Genomic DNA, 18833 nt, shown 5'->3' with positions numbered 1-18833 from the left:
GATCTGCTTATCTAGTTGCAGTGATGAGATAAAGCCAGTTTGCAGGCTGATTTTTTTTTTTTTACAAATTCATAGAGATATTATTTACAGTATAGCATGTTTAAAATATGTGTTGTTGCAGGTGTTTTGCTCAGTCTAAACATAGTATGTGTGTGTAGTGCAAAGCTGTCATATAATCATGTATACATATGTACAGAAGTCACAGAAAAGAAAAATGACTTGTATAACGCACTGACGTCATGCAAATATTACACACACACACACACACACACACACACACGATGTGTGCATTGATGTTTTGAATATGGAATTTAGTTACAGATATATATATATATAGACAGTTGACGAAATGCATGCACTGCTTCAAATGTACACACATTTGATATAATATAAAGGACTATATATTCAATAACTGGTTGAAATGTATTTATTTATTTATTATTTCTTTTTTTTTTACTAAATTAGCCTTGTGGTCTTAACTGAGGGCAGTTTACATGACATTACACATATTTCAAACACATACTCGCAGTTAAAATTATTTTATTATTGAAAATAATGCTAAAATATTTGTTTAAAACTATTTTAGATGACGCGGAGCATACAGTATGACTGCAGGATCCTGCGGTTGGTTACATGTCATATTTAAGACACGATGAACGATCATGTACAGTTTATTGGCTAGTGTATACTATATATATATATATATCCATAGATCTGTTCGAAAGGGAAAGGGGGAAAGACAGCAAAATGGAGTAAATAGTGTGTGTGTGTGTGTGTGTGTGTGTGTGTGTGTGTGTGTGCGTGCGTGCTGAATGAGCTCTCTCAGAGGGGGGGTCAGTAGTGGGAGGTCGTGACCTGGTCGACCCTGGGGGAGTGGAGATCATCAATCAGCGAGAGGCAGGACCAAACAGCAGGAGCTGAACACACCCCCTGTCCCCTAAACCACCCCCTCACACACACACACACACACACACACACACACACACACACACACACACACACAGCCGCCAAGCAGATGGCCTTGTAACAACTGGCTCTTGCTCACCTTACACACACATACATTCACAGATTGAGTATGATTGATTTTGTGTTTCTGCTGTTGTTCAGACATCATTGCACATGCCCCTATCTGTACATTACTTGCATAGAAACGACGGATTACTCCTGTAATGCACAGATCATGCAATGGGAGTATGTGAGAACACCAGGATCATTTTCTTGGTCTTAATATCATGCATCTCAACATATTTTTCTTGATCCTGTAAATGCATAACTGAACATGTAAACATGTACAGTATGGAAAGTTTTGCAAGACTCGTCTATTATATTAATTACAGCACTTACTTATACAATAAATCCTCTCCTCTCTCTCTCTCTCTCTCTCTCTCTCTCTCTCTCTCTCTGGCTATAGTGACGATTGTTAATAGGAGGGGGAGTATATAATACCAACTGCACTTTCTATTGTATAAAACAAGCTGGTGGCTTTTCATAGATATTATCGTGACTGGAAATTGCAGGCTGTAGGGTTTTTCTAAATGAGTTAATATTAATAGCATGCAAATTGGAGAACAGCGTGATCATTTCTCCCCACGGAATAAACAACATTTACCACATCTGCATTGTAGCAAGAGCACAAACACAAATAAATTCTGCATAACACACATTTTATTATCATTAAAGACCTTATTAATCACTGTATACAAAGTATTAGTTAGAAGTTAACGCACATTAGTTTACTGAAAAGGGTAAAGCATAAGCATATTGATATTCTCACACAGTGTATCTCTCATTTTTGTTATATATATTTTGTTATATATATAAATCTGTGCATATAGAAAATATGCGTAAAAGTAAATAAGAGTAAGAATAGCACGGTAGTATATGCATTTCCATAAAGAGTCAGTGATTAAAGGAGTTTTCTGAGTTGCTGGACAAGTGTGGTGTTGTTTTATACAGACATCTATTATATAAAGTGTCTCGCAAAAGCTAAAGTTAAAAAAAGACAAACTGAATTTGGAGCTAGCAATACTCTATTTCTGTCATAAAGTAATAATGAACCCACTTTATATTACTGTACGTGTCTTTATCTGTACGTACTTACAAAAAATAAATGTAATTATGCTAATAAAATGCTATTAAATTAAAGCATTTGCACGTAATAACATACTTATTTACTCTGATGACCAAACCCCAACATGTACTCCTAACCTAAGCCAATGTGAATCTGGCAAGAATTTAGCAGAACAACATGTTTGTAATGATAATATCAAATGCTTAGTTTTATAATGTAAGTGCGTAGTAGTTAAAGACCACTGATATAAAGTGGGATTGTAATATTAGTATGCTTGTATATAATTATAAATTCAGCTTGAGTATTATTAATCATGTCATTTAAGACTGGACTGCAATCATGTGAGTGTACATATTTGTGTAAACCCGAATAAGTTGGCAGAACTCAAAACATTTAAGGCAATCAATTGCCTCACATTTTTTAAGTTCTGAAATTCAAAGTTTAAGTAAGCAGAACTAGCAGATTTTTATTTTGTACTTATACATTTTAATTGGTCTTAACTTGAAATGTATGAGTACACTAATTCATACAATTAACTTAAAGCTTTCATGTAATGTCAATGTGAACACTTCTATTAGTATAAATTTAGTTAGCTTTAACAAGCTAATCCACTAACATACTCATTTTTTTTAACAGAAAATCTTCTAAATTAGCATAACAAAACATTAATCACTACTAAATCTCCGACTTAATATTAGTCTGGCACAAAAAAACCCCATTATATTACACTTAATTTTAGCATTTACTCTCCCTTTCGAGTGCCATCAGCAAAGCATGCTGGGAAATAGACATCCCAGCCATTTCAGTTAAACTTAAGTTTGTCTAAATTAAAATAAATAATTTCATAAAACTCAAAACAATTAAACAGTTCAGTTTACTTAAAATATATCAGTTTTGTGGACTTGAAAGAAAAAGAAAGTGCTAAATACGCATAAAAGTTAATTTGCCTGAACTAATAAGTTAAATTTAAGTTTGTCCAACTCAAACCAATTAAGTATTTTGAGCGTTAGGGAAATAATTGAGACATTTTTGTTAAACTCAAGCAGTCCCTCGACTCCTAAGGAAGGTTATGAAGTCTAATGTAGAGCAGATTTCAAGATTTCAAGCACTCAGATCTCTCTTTTTCAATTAAAAGATAAAAAGAAACCCAGTTGGCACGCTTCGGTCATCATGTGATTGTGAAAAGTGGTGCTGATCAAACCATATGGTGCCATGCTGCGCTTTTGAGCCACATGGCCACACGTCTTTCAATCTCCTATGGGGATAACAACATGGAAAATTGTGTGAGAAAAAATACAATGTATCGGTATCGGCCGATATACAGTATGTTCAATTTTATTGTTATCGGCCCCATAAGATATATATTAAAGCAGATAAATAATGTATTATTATTTTCTTCAGACACTGTTCGCCATGATGTTTTCCAATGCTTGAAATATGATTGGAATCACTTTGAAAAGGAAAATACAGTTCAGTGCAACACGTCTCATGTCGGCGGAATAATATTATAATGAAAACATCATAATTAGTGTGTGATTGGGACATGGTGAGACTTTTGTTTTTGTAATCAGGCTCTCAAAAATTATATAACATCTGGATTTAGATTTATCGGCCAATATATCGTTTATCGGTTTTAAAATATAAAGAATTATCGGTTATCGAAAAAAAAAATCATATCGGCGCATCCCTATAAAAGGTAACACTTTACAATAAGGTTCATTAGTTAATATATGAACTAAAAATGAGCAATACATTTGTTACATCATCTATTAATCTTTATTAATGTTAGTTAATAAAAATACAGCTGTTCATTGTTTGTTCATGTCAGTTCACAGTGCATTAATTAATGTTAACAAACACAACATTTGATTTCAATAACGTATTAGTAGGGCTGTAAACGATTAATCGAATCCAAAATAAAAGTTTGTGTTTACATAATATATGTGTGTATTGTGTATAATTATTTTGTGTATATAAACACACACACACATGCATGTATATATTCGAGAAATATTTGCATTTATATACGACATATATATTTTTATATGATTTATATAAAAATAGAACTATTTTATATATGAATAACACATTTTTCTTAAATATATACATGCATGTGTGTGTATTTATATATACAAAATAATTATACACAATACACACATATATTATGTAAACACAAACTTTGATTTTGGATTCGATTAATCGAGATTAATCGTTTACAGCCCTACGCATTAGTAAATGTTGAAATTAATATGAACTAAGATTAATAGATGCTGTAGAAGTATTGTTTATTCTTAGTTCATGCTAACTAATGAAACCTCATTGTAAAGTGTTACCGAAAAAAGGTATGTCAAGTAAAAGTAAACTAAAATGAATCATTATAATATTTTTTCAAACTCCGCTACGTTACCTTCCTGGCTTGGTGCAGTGCAGGTTTATCCATTGATTTATCAGCGCTCATGTCCATACAGTGGGCGGTGCCGTCAATAAGAACGACTCTGTCCTCGTCCGCAGTCGTGTCGTTCCAGACCACGCTCAACTCCGTCCACGGGTCAAGGTTGCCTTAGTCAGAAAACAGCTCTTCATGAATCACATCACACAATGTTCAATCCCTGTACACAACTTCACTGTCATTACATATGCACATGAATGAACTCGAAGGCGAGAGGATCTGAGAATCTGCATGAAAGTCGAAGCTCACCGTTGACATAGAGCACTCTCTGTGTTTGGGGCCGGTTCCCTCCGTAGTACTGGTTGGTGAAGTCGATGCGGGCCGGCAGACTGTCCTGAGGGATGCTGAAGAGCCGAGAGCAGAGCTCGGTCTGAGACTGAAGGGTCGACACGCGTGAGAAGAGGCAGTGAGTGTCCTCGCATGTCTGATCTGATCCAGAACACCAAAGGTGCAAAGTTGGATTATAAATGAAGACTTAATAAATAGACATGATGAAAACTAACCTCGTAAAGGAATATGTGACCCTGGACCACAAAACCAGTCACATGGGTCAATTTTTTTAAATTGAGATTTATACATAATCTGAAAGCTGAATAAATAAGCTTTTCATCGGTGTATGGTTTGTTATGATATGACAATATTTGGCAGAGGTGCAACTATGTATTAGAAAATCTGGAATCTGAGGGTGCAAAAAAATCGAAACATTGAGAAAATCTCCTTTAAAGTTGTGCATTTATGTTCACGATTGTGCTGCATTCACTCACGAAATACATGTTTTATATATTTACGGTAGGAAATGTACAAAATATCTTCATGGAACATGATCTTTACTTAATATCCTAATGATTTTTGGCATAAAAGAAAAATAGATAATTTTGACCCATATTGCCACAGATATCCCCGTGTGACTGTGACTGGTTTTGTGATCCAGGGTCACATATTTAATCACCTTAAATACACTCAAGTCACGTCACCTTTATTTATATAGCGCTTTATACAATAGGCATACAGATTTTTCAAAGCAGCTTTACAGTGATAACAGGAAAATAATGATTTAATGATGCAAATGGATTCAATTCTGCGGTAAAGCGGCTCTAAAAAGACAATAGTAAACATTTATTATTCAGTTTAAATCCATTTAGTGATAATGCAGTGCTCATAAATGTGTGCAGATCATCAATGAACTCAATTCGGCTAGGAAGCGTCTAGAAATCAGCTCAGTTCTCCACCAATAGCGTCAGCGCAGTCAAGTCAATAATACAGTTGAATATTAAATATCACACACTAAGCAAGCCAGAGGCAAACCGTGGCAAGAACCCAGACTCCAGTACACTGTAAAATGTCATTAGTTAGTCTTACTTAAAAAAAGCAAGCCAATTGCCTTACAAAAACGAATTAAAGTGAAATAGGAATAATATGTTGTACTAACAAATGCTCAGTATAGTTCACGTACTCAAGAGTTCGAGTAACTAGTGCAGAGAGTACTTGACTAGATTTACTCTTGACTTAGTGCAACTACTCAGAATCACTGACTCCCAGAGTGCATTGCAGCATGAATAAATTATGTGATTGCTTTTATTTGCCAATGTTTATTTGCTAATAAAAGCTAATTTAAACTTATTAGCTAAGTTAATAGCTAAGATAATTTAATTGTATCATTACATTAAGCTTGTAATGTTTAGTTACAATTAATAAATAATAAATCAAATGTAATTATTGTTGTGTTCTGCATGCTGAATCTTGAAGTCTTTGTGTGACTCAATTGCAAGATATTATCACAAATATAGAGGGATTATATCGACCCTATTAAAAAAATCACTAAGTGTTATGACACTAGGATACAATACAATTTTAAAACATAATTTTTAGACATGAAAAATAGACTAGTTAAAGATTTAGTCAGAAGTTAGGTCACCTTTTAAAAGCAAGCTATTTATCACTTCTCTTCCTTTGAAATAAAATAACTGATTTCTTGTTGCATTAATATGAAGATAATTACAATAATATAAATGAAGCCCCAAGCACCCAACCAACGACACACTGATCACCATAATGGTGTGAGTTATGGTGACAAAAACATGTTAGGAAAATCAACATCAATTTATGAAGTCAGCTTATGTGATGTTCTCTCAGATGTTCAGTTGTTCTGATAATTCAACATTCAAGATGACTTTAGAAATCAGTGAATGCAACTAGAGAAAGATGAAAGATGCAGAAGTGGAGGACATGAGCGGAAGTCGTTAAGAATTATTATTTGCTTGACAAAATGGCTCTAAAAAAAAATTGATTCATCTTGACTTGGGTTTCCCGAGTAAATAAGGAACAGTGTGTGACTAGTACAGATCACTTGATGTGTACAAGTAAGGTAAGACATTAACCTCTGGAGAGACCAGGCTCAGTCTGTGGACCAGTTCTCCTCTGGACAAAACACTGACCTTACAAATATTTGCCAGCAAATATCTGCCAATATATATTTGCAAATATTTGCCACAAAAATATCATTGCACTGGATCAAATGTTTGTCAAACCAAATGGCAATTATTTGAAAGATGGCGCCAACACGATATTCAAGCAACTAATTTTACAAAAAAATGTTTGTTAGGATGTAAATGCTACAAAAAATAGATATAGTGTTCAAGATAAAGACCTTTTGGATATCAAGCATTAGTAAAATGTCCACACAGTCAATATGATGAACTACAGCAGTTGTTACTCCACATGTGTGAACTGCTTCATAAAAATGTCTTAACACAGACTATATCAAAATCGCCTTGACATCAGTTTGTTAAAAATGTGCAACAAGGATAGAAAGATGTTTGCAGATGCCACTTTGATATCCACATGTGTGAACTGCCTTCACGCTTCATAAAAAAGGCTAAACTTGTACAGGCTAGATACAAATAGTTAAAAATGTGCAACAAGGATAGAAAGATGTTAATCCTGAAAAAGGTTTGCTATGTTGTCATCTAATGCAGTGAGTTTCAGAAGCCGGTCACCTAGAGCCGAGTGGATCTGATACTCACAGAAGCCGAACTCAGTGCAGGTCTGGTAGAGCCACGGTCTGTAGCTGGACACCGCTGTAGTGTCCCTGAGCTCCAGCACCAGCTTCTCACGGGACACATCCAGACACGGCACGCTCTCTCGGGCACGGTACATCTGAAGATATGCCACAAATATGACACTTACCAACATAATCTGTGACGATGTTATCATTTAAATACCATTTTAATTTAGCAAAGTGTATTTTATAGTGAGAGGAAACTGTACAGTGTTGTGTGTAGAGTTGTGCTTCAAAATGTGAGAGATTTAAAAGAATTGGCACCATTTTTCAGTCAGTGATGCCCTCTCCTGGTTAGAAATGATATTGTGTTTTTCATTTTAGTTGCACAACATCTGTGCAAGATTATAATATTAATAACCTTCTAGTGAATACACAGTTTACAGCTTATAAAATATTTGAGGGGAAAAATTCATGTGAAATCGAAAGCAGTTTAGAAGATATTAGTGTGCTAAATTATTGACAAATTACTTTGTTACATTATTAGAGTAAATATCGTAACTTTGTATTCATGTAATGGATGGTAAAGTTGAACACGTGGCATTGCTGGATATACAATATTTCACACAGAATAGTTTATTGTAAGTCATATGCTAGTATGCTATTCTGAATTGAAGTGTCCACATGATAATTCTCTCTCTGTGTGTGTGTGTGTGTGTGTGTGTGTGTGTGTGTGTGTGTGTGTGTGTGTGTGTGTGTGTGTGTGTGTGTGTGTGTGTGTGTGTGTGTGTGTAAAAACAAATTAATAATTAGATGTTTTTGAAATAAGTCTCTTAAACGCAACAAGGCTGCAATTAGTTTATGAAAAAATACAGTAATATTGTGAAATCTTAGTATTTACAATTTAAAAGTATCCTAAAAATGTACCAGTTTACACACACACACACACACACACACACACACACACACACACACACACACACACGAAGGATCATGTGACACCGAAGACTGAAGTACTGATGCTGAATATTCAGCTTTGACAACAGGAATACATTTAAAAAAATTCAAATACAGTATATTAAAACTTTATATTAAAGTTTTTACTGTATTTGTAATCAAATAAATGCTGTCTTCGTGAGCATTAAAGACTAAAAAACATTAAAAAAGAATCTTAATTATTCCAAACCTTTGACAAGTTATATACTGGTGTGTGTGTATATATATATATATATCAATGAAATACTGTAGTATTGTATAGCATTTAAATTTTTAATTTCTAATCTGAGCAACACAGCAATAATGTTATGAAATTGAAACAAATTGTGCTTACCTTATCTGTGGTAATGAATACTGTTATACCACAAAACTGTAAAATACATCTTAAATTTTATTTGATTTCTTTATTAAAGCTACACACAATTCCACTCTTTATTTGAACCAAACATGTTTAGGATGCCACATAAAATGAGAAGCAGAAACGTTACCGCCACTATTTTGACCAGCCGGTCATACGCCTCCTCCTTCCGCTCACAGGCCTCACTCTGATTGGTCATGACGTCACACAGCTCCGCGATGCTGAACGCAACGCCCTCCTCGTTGTACTGGACGGTTCCCATGAAGATATCCGCCAAACTCTGCAACAGCTCCGCTTTGTCCTCCGGTATCAGAGGGGTCTCACAACAGCCGAAGTCTTTCCCCACCTCGGTCTCATTCCCCATCAGCAGAGCTGCCTCCACTGCTGCAAACACTCCCTTCACTGCTGACGCACACTGAGTGAGGACACACACACACACACACACACACACACACACACACACACACTTAACATAATACCTCCTAGGTCTTCCCCGGGGTCTTCTACCAGTGGGACGTGCCCGGAACAACTCCCCGGGAAGGCGTCCAGGAGGCATCCGGAACAGATGCCCGAGCCACCTCAGCTGACCCCACTCGATGTGGAGGAGCAGCGGATCTACTCTGAGCTCCTCCCGAGTGACCGAGCTCCTCACCCTATCTCTAAGGGATCGCCCAGCCGCCCTGCGGAGAAAGCTCGTTTCGGCCGCCTGTATCCGGGATCTTGTCCTTTCGGTCATGACCCATAGCTCATGACCATAGGTGAGAGTAGGAACTTAGATTGACCGGGAAATCGAGACGACAGACCGGTACACCGACCGCATTACTGCAGAAGCTGCACCGATCCGTCTGTCAATCTCCCGTTCCATCCTTCCCTCACTCGTGAACAAGACCCCAAGATATTTGAACTCCTCCACTTGAGGCAGGAACTCTCCACCAACCTGAAGTGAGCAAGCCACCCTTTTCCGACTGAGGACCATGGCCTCGGATTTGGAGGTGCTGATTCTCATCCCAGCCGCTTCACACTCGGCTGCAAACTGTCCCAGTGCATGCTGAAGGTCCTGGTCTGAAGGGGCCAACACGACAACATCATCCGCAAAGAGCAGAGACGAAATCGTGTTGTTTCCAAACCCGACACCCTCCGGCCCCTGGCTGCGCCTAGAAATTCTGTCCATAAAAATTATGAACAGAACCGGCGACAAAGGGCAGCCCTGCCGGAGTCCAACATGCACCGGTAACAAGTCTGACTTACTGCCGGCAATGCGAACCAAGCTCCTGCTTCGGTCGTACAGGGACCGGACAGCCCTTAGCAAAGGACCCCGGACCCCATACTCCCGGAGCACCCTCCATAGGCCGCCTCGAGGGACACAGTCGAATGCCTTCTCCAAATCCACAAAGCAAAGCAAAACACACGCACACACACACACTCAGAGAAAAGCATAGCAACCCTAAATGTGCACTTACCTTTTTAGAGCCACCCACTGCCTCATTCATAAGACTATCAGCAACCACCTGCAAAATAAAGGCTTTACTGCCAAACCACACACACTCTGCAATAACCACTGAAGTGTTGTGTAGCTCAGTTTCCCTCAGTTGTGTGTTTGTTGGTGTTGGGAATCTCCTATGGAGCGAGTTTAACCCTTCTTCATTTGGGAGTTTTGATTGATAAAAAAAAAATCTAATATTTTTATTTTTAATATTATTATTTTTTGATTAAAGCCGTATTTAAAATCCAAATTTTAAGGCAGATTAGTGTCATCGGTAGCAGTAAAGAGAGAAAAACACACATTTGATGTCATGTTGTGACCACTAGATGCCTGTATAGCTCTATTTAAAGGGGCTTGTACACTCTCTGGTTGTTTTTAGACATACTGGTAATTACTTACTTTTATTAGGTTGTGGATTTGAAAATATGTTTAGACAATCTCAAAGTCTATTTTTTTTTTAGAAGGTTTAGATATGTTTTAGTTTGAAATGCTTATTTGATGAGTCAGTTTTTGCATTGTTGTTAGTTATAATAACACAAAGACTGACTCAAAGAAACATTTGACAGAGAAACAGAGAAAGCATTTTGCTTAACATAACATCAAAATGTGCTAAACATTTCTATCAGAGCTTTATCAATCTGGGTCTGATCTGATTTCATCCTCTTATTTGAGTCTTCTGGCTTAATTGTGTGTGTGTGTGTGTGTGTGTGTGTGTGTGTGTGTGTGTGTGTGTGTGTGTACGTTTGAAAGTGAAGAATTTAAAACATAAATATTAGTATTGTAACTTGACATGTAAAATAAAATAATTAATAGGCCCATAATTATCAAATGTTAATTCTTTTTTATTTTACAGGACAATCGTACAGAACGAAAACAACATTAACATTGATGATAACAAAAGGTACTTGACAAGAATGAAACGCTCACCCTATTATAAGAGCTGAAGTCCAGCTGCGCTTGGACAGGGGCGGAGGACGCCACTGCTCCATAGATGAGATGAGGAAACTGCAAGAACAACACATCTGGAGTTTCAATGGAAAACAGCAGCATAGGCATTTGTGCACATTTCTTCAGTGTTATAAAAAAATTAAATGATGACAGAATTCGGCCACACTTTACCATAAGGCTCCATTTGTTAATAGTTAATACATTCCTCAACATGAACAATGAAATATACTACTAAAGTTAATTTATTCATGATAGTTCATGATATTCATAGACATTGAGTACTATTGCTTCATCAATGTTAACGTTGATAAAAATACAAGTGTTTATTGTTTGTTCATGTTAACTCAAAGCCATAAAATAATATTAAAGATTATAATTAGTTATGGGCAACGATTAATCGTGATTATTCGCATCCAAAATAAAAGTTTGTGTTTACATTATACATGTGTGTGTACTGTGTATAATTATTTTGTAAATATAAATACACACATGCATGTATATTTAAGAAATATTTGCATGTATATAATGTATATATGTTTATATATAATTTATATTATATATAAATATAAATATTTTACATATAAATAACACATTTTTCTTAAATATATACATGCATGTGTGTGTATTTATATATACACAAAATGATTATACACAGATTATACACTAAATCAAATTTTTGATTTTTGGTTATCTAGGTGATATACCTTGGTGGAGATTTGATCCTCTAAATGTATTCGAATTAAAGATTAAAAACTAATTAAAAACTTCGGCTCCACTTAATGATGTCTTTGTACTAATGTATAAATTATTCATCTGATATTACATCATACTTACATTTTAAAAATGACCAGTGTGTAATAACAGCAGTAATTAATCTCTGTAATCACACTGGTCACTAGGGGTGTAACGATACCCTCATGTCACGATTCGATACATATCACGATACCGAACTCACGATGCGATATTATTGCGATACTCCAAGACATATGATAAAAGGTTAACAAAAAAATTACTGTTGATTAACATGCTAAATTTGATTTTACAGTGTGTGTGTAAATGAATAGTCTTGGTGCTGATAAACCAACACACAGGACATATTTTTCCATATTGTGTGTGTGTGTGTGTGTGTGTGTGTGTGTGTGTGTGTGTGTGTGTGTGTGTGTGTGTGTACTTGGTATACATTACATTGTGGGAACCATAATGTCCCCACAAGGATAGTAAAACCTGAGATCACCTCCATTGTGGGGACCAGCCAGCGGTCCCCATGAGGGGAATGGGTTAATAAACATACTAAATTATATATTTTTGAAAATGTAAAAATGCAGAATGTCCCCTGTGATGGGTAGGTTTAGGGATAGGGGCAGTGTAAGGGGATAGAATATACAGTTTGTACAGTATAAAAACCATTCCGCCTATGGAATGTCCTCACAAGGATAGCAATGAAAGCTTGTGTGTGTGTGTGTGTGTGTGTGTGTGTGTGTGTGTGTGTGTGTGTGTGTGTGTGTGTGTGTGTGTGTGTGTGTGTGTGTGTGTAGACACCAGAATAAAAATATTCATGATTCTGAAGCTGAAAATACTGAATTATTTTAGAAGAATATGCTTGCGGTATTTCACTGACTAAAATAATGTAGGCCACTTTTTACATTTGGCATTATCAGGACCCACAAATATTCCCCCATTGCATTATTATACATCATATATAGCAGTTTAATGTAGTACTGACACTAAAACTCTGGGGAAAAAATTCTCACACAGAAATGTTCATTTTGGGTGAATTATACACAATACATATTGTCACTATATCCACGATACATATTGATGCATTTTATTATTATGATATATTGGGACACAATATATTGTTACACCCGTATACCACTGAACTTTCCTTTACACCTTAACCCACCCTCCTAAACCAGCAAACCTGTGCCGGAGTACATCCATTAGTTGTTAAAGACACGGGAGGGACCAACACTTTTTGAACTTGTTTTGGGGAACAAACCTTTCCTCTCAGCCACGCCGAGAGAGCTCCAGCATAGGAGCCGCCGAAGCTGATCCAGGTGTTGCTGTGCGAGAGGCCGAAGCGCTGGCTGACGTAGTGCCGGAACACAGCCAAGTCCGCCAAACTGAGACAGGGACGAGAGGGAACAACATGCATCACACCGGTCACTGCGGTCACCACTGCCATGATTAAAGTCGGTCATCATTACGCCTGCTGGCTGGACAGATGCCTCAGCGTCTCGGTCTCGAGTCCCTCAGGGGCGATGCTCTGCCCGTAGAAGCGGTGCTCCAGCGCCACCAGCAGCGCCCCGTGTCTCTCCGCCATCGACACATGGTGCCCTGACACACGGGCGAGGGAAACAGTTCTGTGTTAGCATTCTCAACATCACAGAATCAACTCCAATTTAACTTAACTTTAACTTTAGAAAACTGTCCTTCATTAATGAATAACTACACAGGAACAAGTGAGTAACGCACTATTAACTCTCTAGTAACTACTATCAACTAAGAAGAAACTCTGATTGATGAGTTAGTAAGTAACAGCGCTAAGTCGAATGTGGTTGTTCACTATTAGCTAATCAGTAACTGCTATTTTTCATACCTAGTCATCATCAATATTAATAAAGCATCATGTTTAATATAAGGTAGCCCAATGGTAACGCATTAGTAACGACTAAAGTGTTACTACGTCCTTCTAAAGAAACTGCTAATTATTTGGATCAGTATATAAAGTAAAAAGCATGATAACTACCTAAAATTGACTGAAGTTATTGTAAACTTTTGAGTTTTTTTGTAAGGTTTTTGGATAGTACTGACTTAAGTGTTACTACATCTTTCTAAAGGAACTACTAATTATTTAGATCAGTTTTCTAAAGTGAAGATCGTGGGAACACACACTAGTAATGACTAAAGTGTTACCAAATCCATCGGAAGGAATTATTCAAAATCTCACAAATATCTCAGAAAGTTTACAATGACTTCAGTCAATATTAGGTAGGCTAGTTATCTTGTTTTTCACTTTAGTGGAGCGGCTAAGTGCTTATGTTTGGCAGAATCGTTTAGTTTATGATACAAGCGTGAAAATTGGCATGAGCAGTGTCCATGGGTCACTTGACAAGAAAATTGTCCGAGCCACTTGAAATTTCAAGATGAAGGCCATTTTTCAAGATGGCCGACACCTTAAAGGGGTCATGACATGTTTTTTTTAATTTTATTATTATGTTCCCTTAGGTGCAAATATAGTATTACTATAGTTTTTTTTACAAAAAACTTTTAAAATGTAGTGATTTATGACCTTTTCCCACACTGTTTCTCATCCTCTGATTCAAACAGTCTGTTTTGGGGGTGTTTCCCCTTTAAGAGTTCAGTGTTAACGCCCACTGGAGTGATTGGCTAACGTCAGTGCCAATGCATCAATTATTAACGCCCCCAGCCAGAACATTTGCGGATTCGGCGCAACTGTTTAATAGCAGGTGATGCATGCGAAGCGATGGCTCTTGCAATGATAAAACCTTATTATGTTTGAGCCGGAATCAGAGGAAAATGAACCATCACCACAACAACGAAGACTGGATCAGCCTGTGTCCACATGGAAAGTGAAACTATTTTGAATTAATAAAAAAAAATTAACCCGAGACACTTGAAAACGGATTATTGTTACATAATTTTCCTATAGCTTAATTTGCTAACAGTTTAACATTATTTAACTAATTCCAATGAAATGATAGGGTGTACCACGGACAAAAATGCATGCACAGGCCATATTTGAAGATGCAGCATTGATAAAGGGAACATTTTTAATTTTCTATCACATGTAGGCATACTAGAAAGGCGACATATTTTCAAGATTCTCTTATACAAATGTGTTTATATTAGCCATGGTAAAAAGTAAGTTTGCGTCGTCGTTGTTGAGCCCAGAATATTCGGCACGGACTTATCTTTGAGCAACAGTTTTCTGGCAAAGCCAAGCATCATATTGGGATTTTTTCCTCAAAACAGTCATCCTTAAATGTATAGAACAAACGCTTAAACTAACACTGCCGTGACTGGGACGTCCGCAAAAAATAAAGTGCATCCATTTTTCCCTGACGACTGGATCTTTCAGCGTATTTGAAAAGTAGTTTAAAGTTTTAAATACATTACTTACAGTTTGCGTCGTCGATGTTGAGCCAAGAATAGTCGGCACGGACTTATCTTTGAGCAACAGTTTTCTGGCAAAGCTCAAAACAGTCATCCTTCACATGTACAGAACACACGCTTAAACTAACACTGCCGTGACTGAGACGTCCGCAAAAAATAAAGTGCATCCATTTTCCCCTGACGACTGGATCTTTCGGCAGCGTATTCAAAGATGTTGTTTGTCCACAGCCAGGAACAGCACATCTGCGTGGCATCGTAATTTCCCTGTACACAGACCCACTCGCTGTCCGTCGACTGAACACTTGTGAGGCGAGCGGCGCGCGGGCGCGACGATGATACGAAATGAGCGTAGCTGCCTTGCGCTGAAAGCGTAGTTGTCTTGTGCTGGAGGCGGTCTATATGCAAACGCTGGTACGTCACTTCGTACCGTGACGTCACTTCTTACCATGGATCCAGAACGAGCTGTATTTAGAGCTTGATTAAATAAATGATTCGTTTATAATGGGGAGGACGTCTTAAGCTATGAAACTTGCAGGACGTTTTAATGGTACAAAGACCTCTTATATACCAAAAGATCAAGGCAAATTTGGTTTCTCATGTCATGACCCCTTTAATGGAGCAATTAGGCTTAAAGGAGAACTCCGGGCCACATATACTACTAATTCATTAATCAGAGTTTCTTGTTAGTTAATAGTAGTTACTAAAACGTTAATAGTGCGTTACTCATTTGTTCCTGTGTAGTTATTTATTAATGAAGGCACAGTTACCATTCAATACTTTGTCCCTGTTCTCCGGCTGGTCCATATACGCACAACCTTTGCTTCATGAACACTCGGTTCTGGAAATATCTTTTATAACGTTCTTCTTTATTTGCAAGCCATTGCTTTGGATAAATGTAAATGCATTTTTTGAGGCAACCAGTTATGCCATGTGACTGATAATTATATTGTAAATAGTTTGCAGCAGACAGGAAAATTATATTAAGAGTCCACCCAAAAGTTATAAAAAAATATGTTGTGTAGTAAATGACAGCATGATGCTTTTTCTCAGAGTTTAACTTGTTTTGAACCCGCAACATTTGGCGCCACCCAGTGGACAGTTGACTGGAAGCAGGAGTCAGATGTAGGAGGAAGTGACGGGTATTTAGCTAAACTTATCTATAATAATCACGTTTTTCTCAGGAGATCAGGATAAATGTAGCAGAATGACTTGAAGACAAAAAAAAGTGTCCTAACCGAACAATACACTGAACTTGGAGAGGGGTCCCTCTCCTCCTATGTAGAGGAAGACCGGTCCATCTGAACGCTGCCAATACACGTCGTTCACAAAGAATTTCTGTGCAGAACAAAGATTAATTAATAAATGATTACAAAATAATTGACATGATCAATTAGTTCGTTTTAATATAGGCCTAATTAAAACAACATTTTATAATAACTTAAATCATTCAGCTTTTATTTATTTCACATTATTTTGAATATAGGAATTAAAATGACACATTTCGGTAACATTTCATAATAATAAGTATACAGTAATGACTCAAATAAGCTGTTAAAGCATAAAAAGCATTATTTAACTCTTTACACGTGTGAGCTAATTAAACAATAATAATTGTGTTAATGACGATGAATGAAGAGCTCACTATTTTTATATAGCATATTAATATTAACACTACAATATACAGTAAAAACGATTAATTAACTATAAACTAATACTTTGCAAATGATTTAAGTGGTTTATTGGGCTGCTGTTTACTATTATAAAGTGTTTCCCATTTCTCGTTCCTGTGTCGATCACATGTAAAGCGTGTGAGGTTTTGTCTATAGTGTGTACCTGTGGGAAGGTTTTGTCGTTTTGCTTGTCAAAGTGGTTCAGGGGTTGGTGAATTGTGCCTTTTTTGGGAATGGCAGTGGAAGTGTGTTTTATTCGGGCCTGTTGGGTTTTATGCACGTGCTCCTTCATTCGCCATAGAATCTGACCTAGAAAAAATATATAACAAACATTTGTTTTAAATGTTTTTGAAAGAAGTGTCTTCTCACCAAATCTGCATTTATTTATTTTTTATCAAAAATACAGTAATATTGTGAAATATTATTACAATTAAAAATTTTAAAATCTGCATTTATTTATTTTTTATCAAAAATACAGTAATATTGTGAAATATTATTACAATTAAAAATTATTGTTTTCCATTTTAAGATATTTTAAAATGTAATTTATTATTTGTGATCAAAGCTGAATTTTCAGCATCTTGTAGAAATCATTCTAATATGCGGATTTGCTGCTCAAGCAACATTTATTTTCATTATCAGTGTGGAAATATGCCTGAAAATTTTTTACATAAGTCACACACACAATAATTGAAAGAATATTAATAACCCAGTGACATTTCTGTCTCGTAACATGCTTAGTGCTGTTATATATTCTAAACATATTTGGGGTTGAAGGTCAACTAGTAAATGTCACCACAACTGGAGCTTGATGAGACCAATATACCTTAGTGAGCAGAAGAGACTTCTTTTAAAAACATGACAAATCTTACCGATCCTACAATATTTTACGGCAGTGTAAGTGTAAACACACTGATAAAGACTGTAAGAGAAACTTAAATCGTGTGATCCCATCCCTTAAACATTATGTCAGAAAGATAAGAAATGTCATAGCATAACGGGTTGAAATGAAATGCTTTAAAATGCATAAACCACTTTAGAAGTAAAAGCATGATATTTGAATTTCAAAACAAAGCAACATTTCATATAACCCACTGTGATAATGATGATATTCAGATATAGTTTTCCATTCAATTTCTTTACCAAACAAGACAAACTTTGCAAAAGTAAATATTGTAAATAAATAAAATAACTATTTTCTTTATTATATCAATAGCAAGTCATGGGGCTGTTAATAATGTCCAGAGACATACTGTATACTTGTATCTTGTGTTATCATCAAGAATAAGAGAAACAGATAATTCTGGCATTCACCCACTGAAATAACTCAAACTTGTAACCTGGCTATTATTACTTTTACATCTTCGTTATTTCCCATGGAGAAGTTTAAGAGCAGAATGAGTCTTACCGGAGTAAACCATGTGGAATAGCAGGATCCCAGTAACCCATCTCAGCACAGACATCATTGTGCCGGTTATCACACAGAAGCCTCTGGTTTAGTTGTGATGGTTTCCAGTGTATTACACTTTTATACGCAGCTGGGGAGTCAGTAATGCGATACGGTTCCCAGTGTGTACAGTATGATATCATGAACACCTGAAACCTGGACGCCACGCTGCGATGATGTTCATATTACACAACCTAACTAGTTTCTCTTCACAAATAGTCCATACTGACATGATCTATACACTCATTTTATTGCATTTTAGGTACCTGTACACAT

The 18833-nt window shown here is 36.4% G+C and overlaps 1 protein-coding gene across 2 annotated transcripts; it reads right to left on the bottom strand.

The window, feature by feature from the left end:
* Positions 1-1649: 1649 nt before the first annotated feature.
* On the bottom strand, positions 1650-18713 carry prss16 (serine protease 16). Of its 2 annotated transcripts, XM_079609003.1 has the most exons (12): positions 18519-18713; positions 17274-17419; positions 16676-16775; positions 13511-13640; positions 13303-13426; positions 11283-11360; positions 10333-10380; positions 9003-9287; positions 7544-7676; positions 4770-4949; positions 4479-4630; positions 1650-3326 (listed from the first exon to the last, which is right to left on the bottom strand). In XM_079609003.1, exons 1-12 carry the CDS (start codon positions 18574-18576, stop codon positions 3267-3269), a joined length of 1494 nt encoding a protein of 497 aa, XP_079465129.1. In that variant the 5' UTR covers positions 18577-18713; the 3' UTR covers positions 1650-3266. The 2 variants fall into 2 exon arrangements, with proteins under 2 accessions (XP_079465129.1, XP_079465130.1); XM_079609004.1 differs by lacking the exon at positions 1650-3326 and having other exon boundaries at positions 4492-4630; positions 4770-4944.
* Positions 18714-18833: the final 120 nt, after the last annotated feature.

Source organism: Phoxinus phoxinus, assembly GCF_949152265.1.
Source record: "Phoxinus phoxinus genome assembly, chromosome: 4".
Classification (NCBI taxonomy): Eukaryota; Metazoa; Chordata; class Actinopteri; order Cypriniformes; family Leuciscidae; genus Phoxinus; species Phoxinus phoxinus.
Note: the sequence above shows the minus strand (reverse complement) of the source record. Positions and strands in the feature narration are given on the sequence as shown.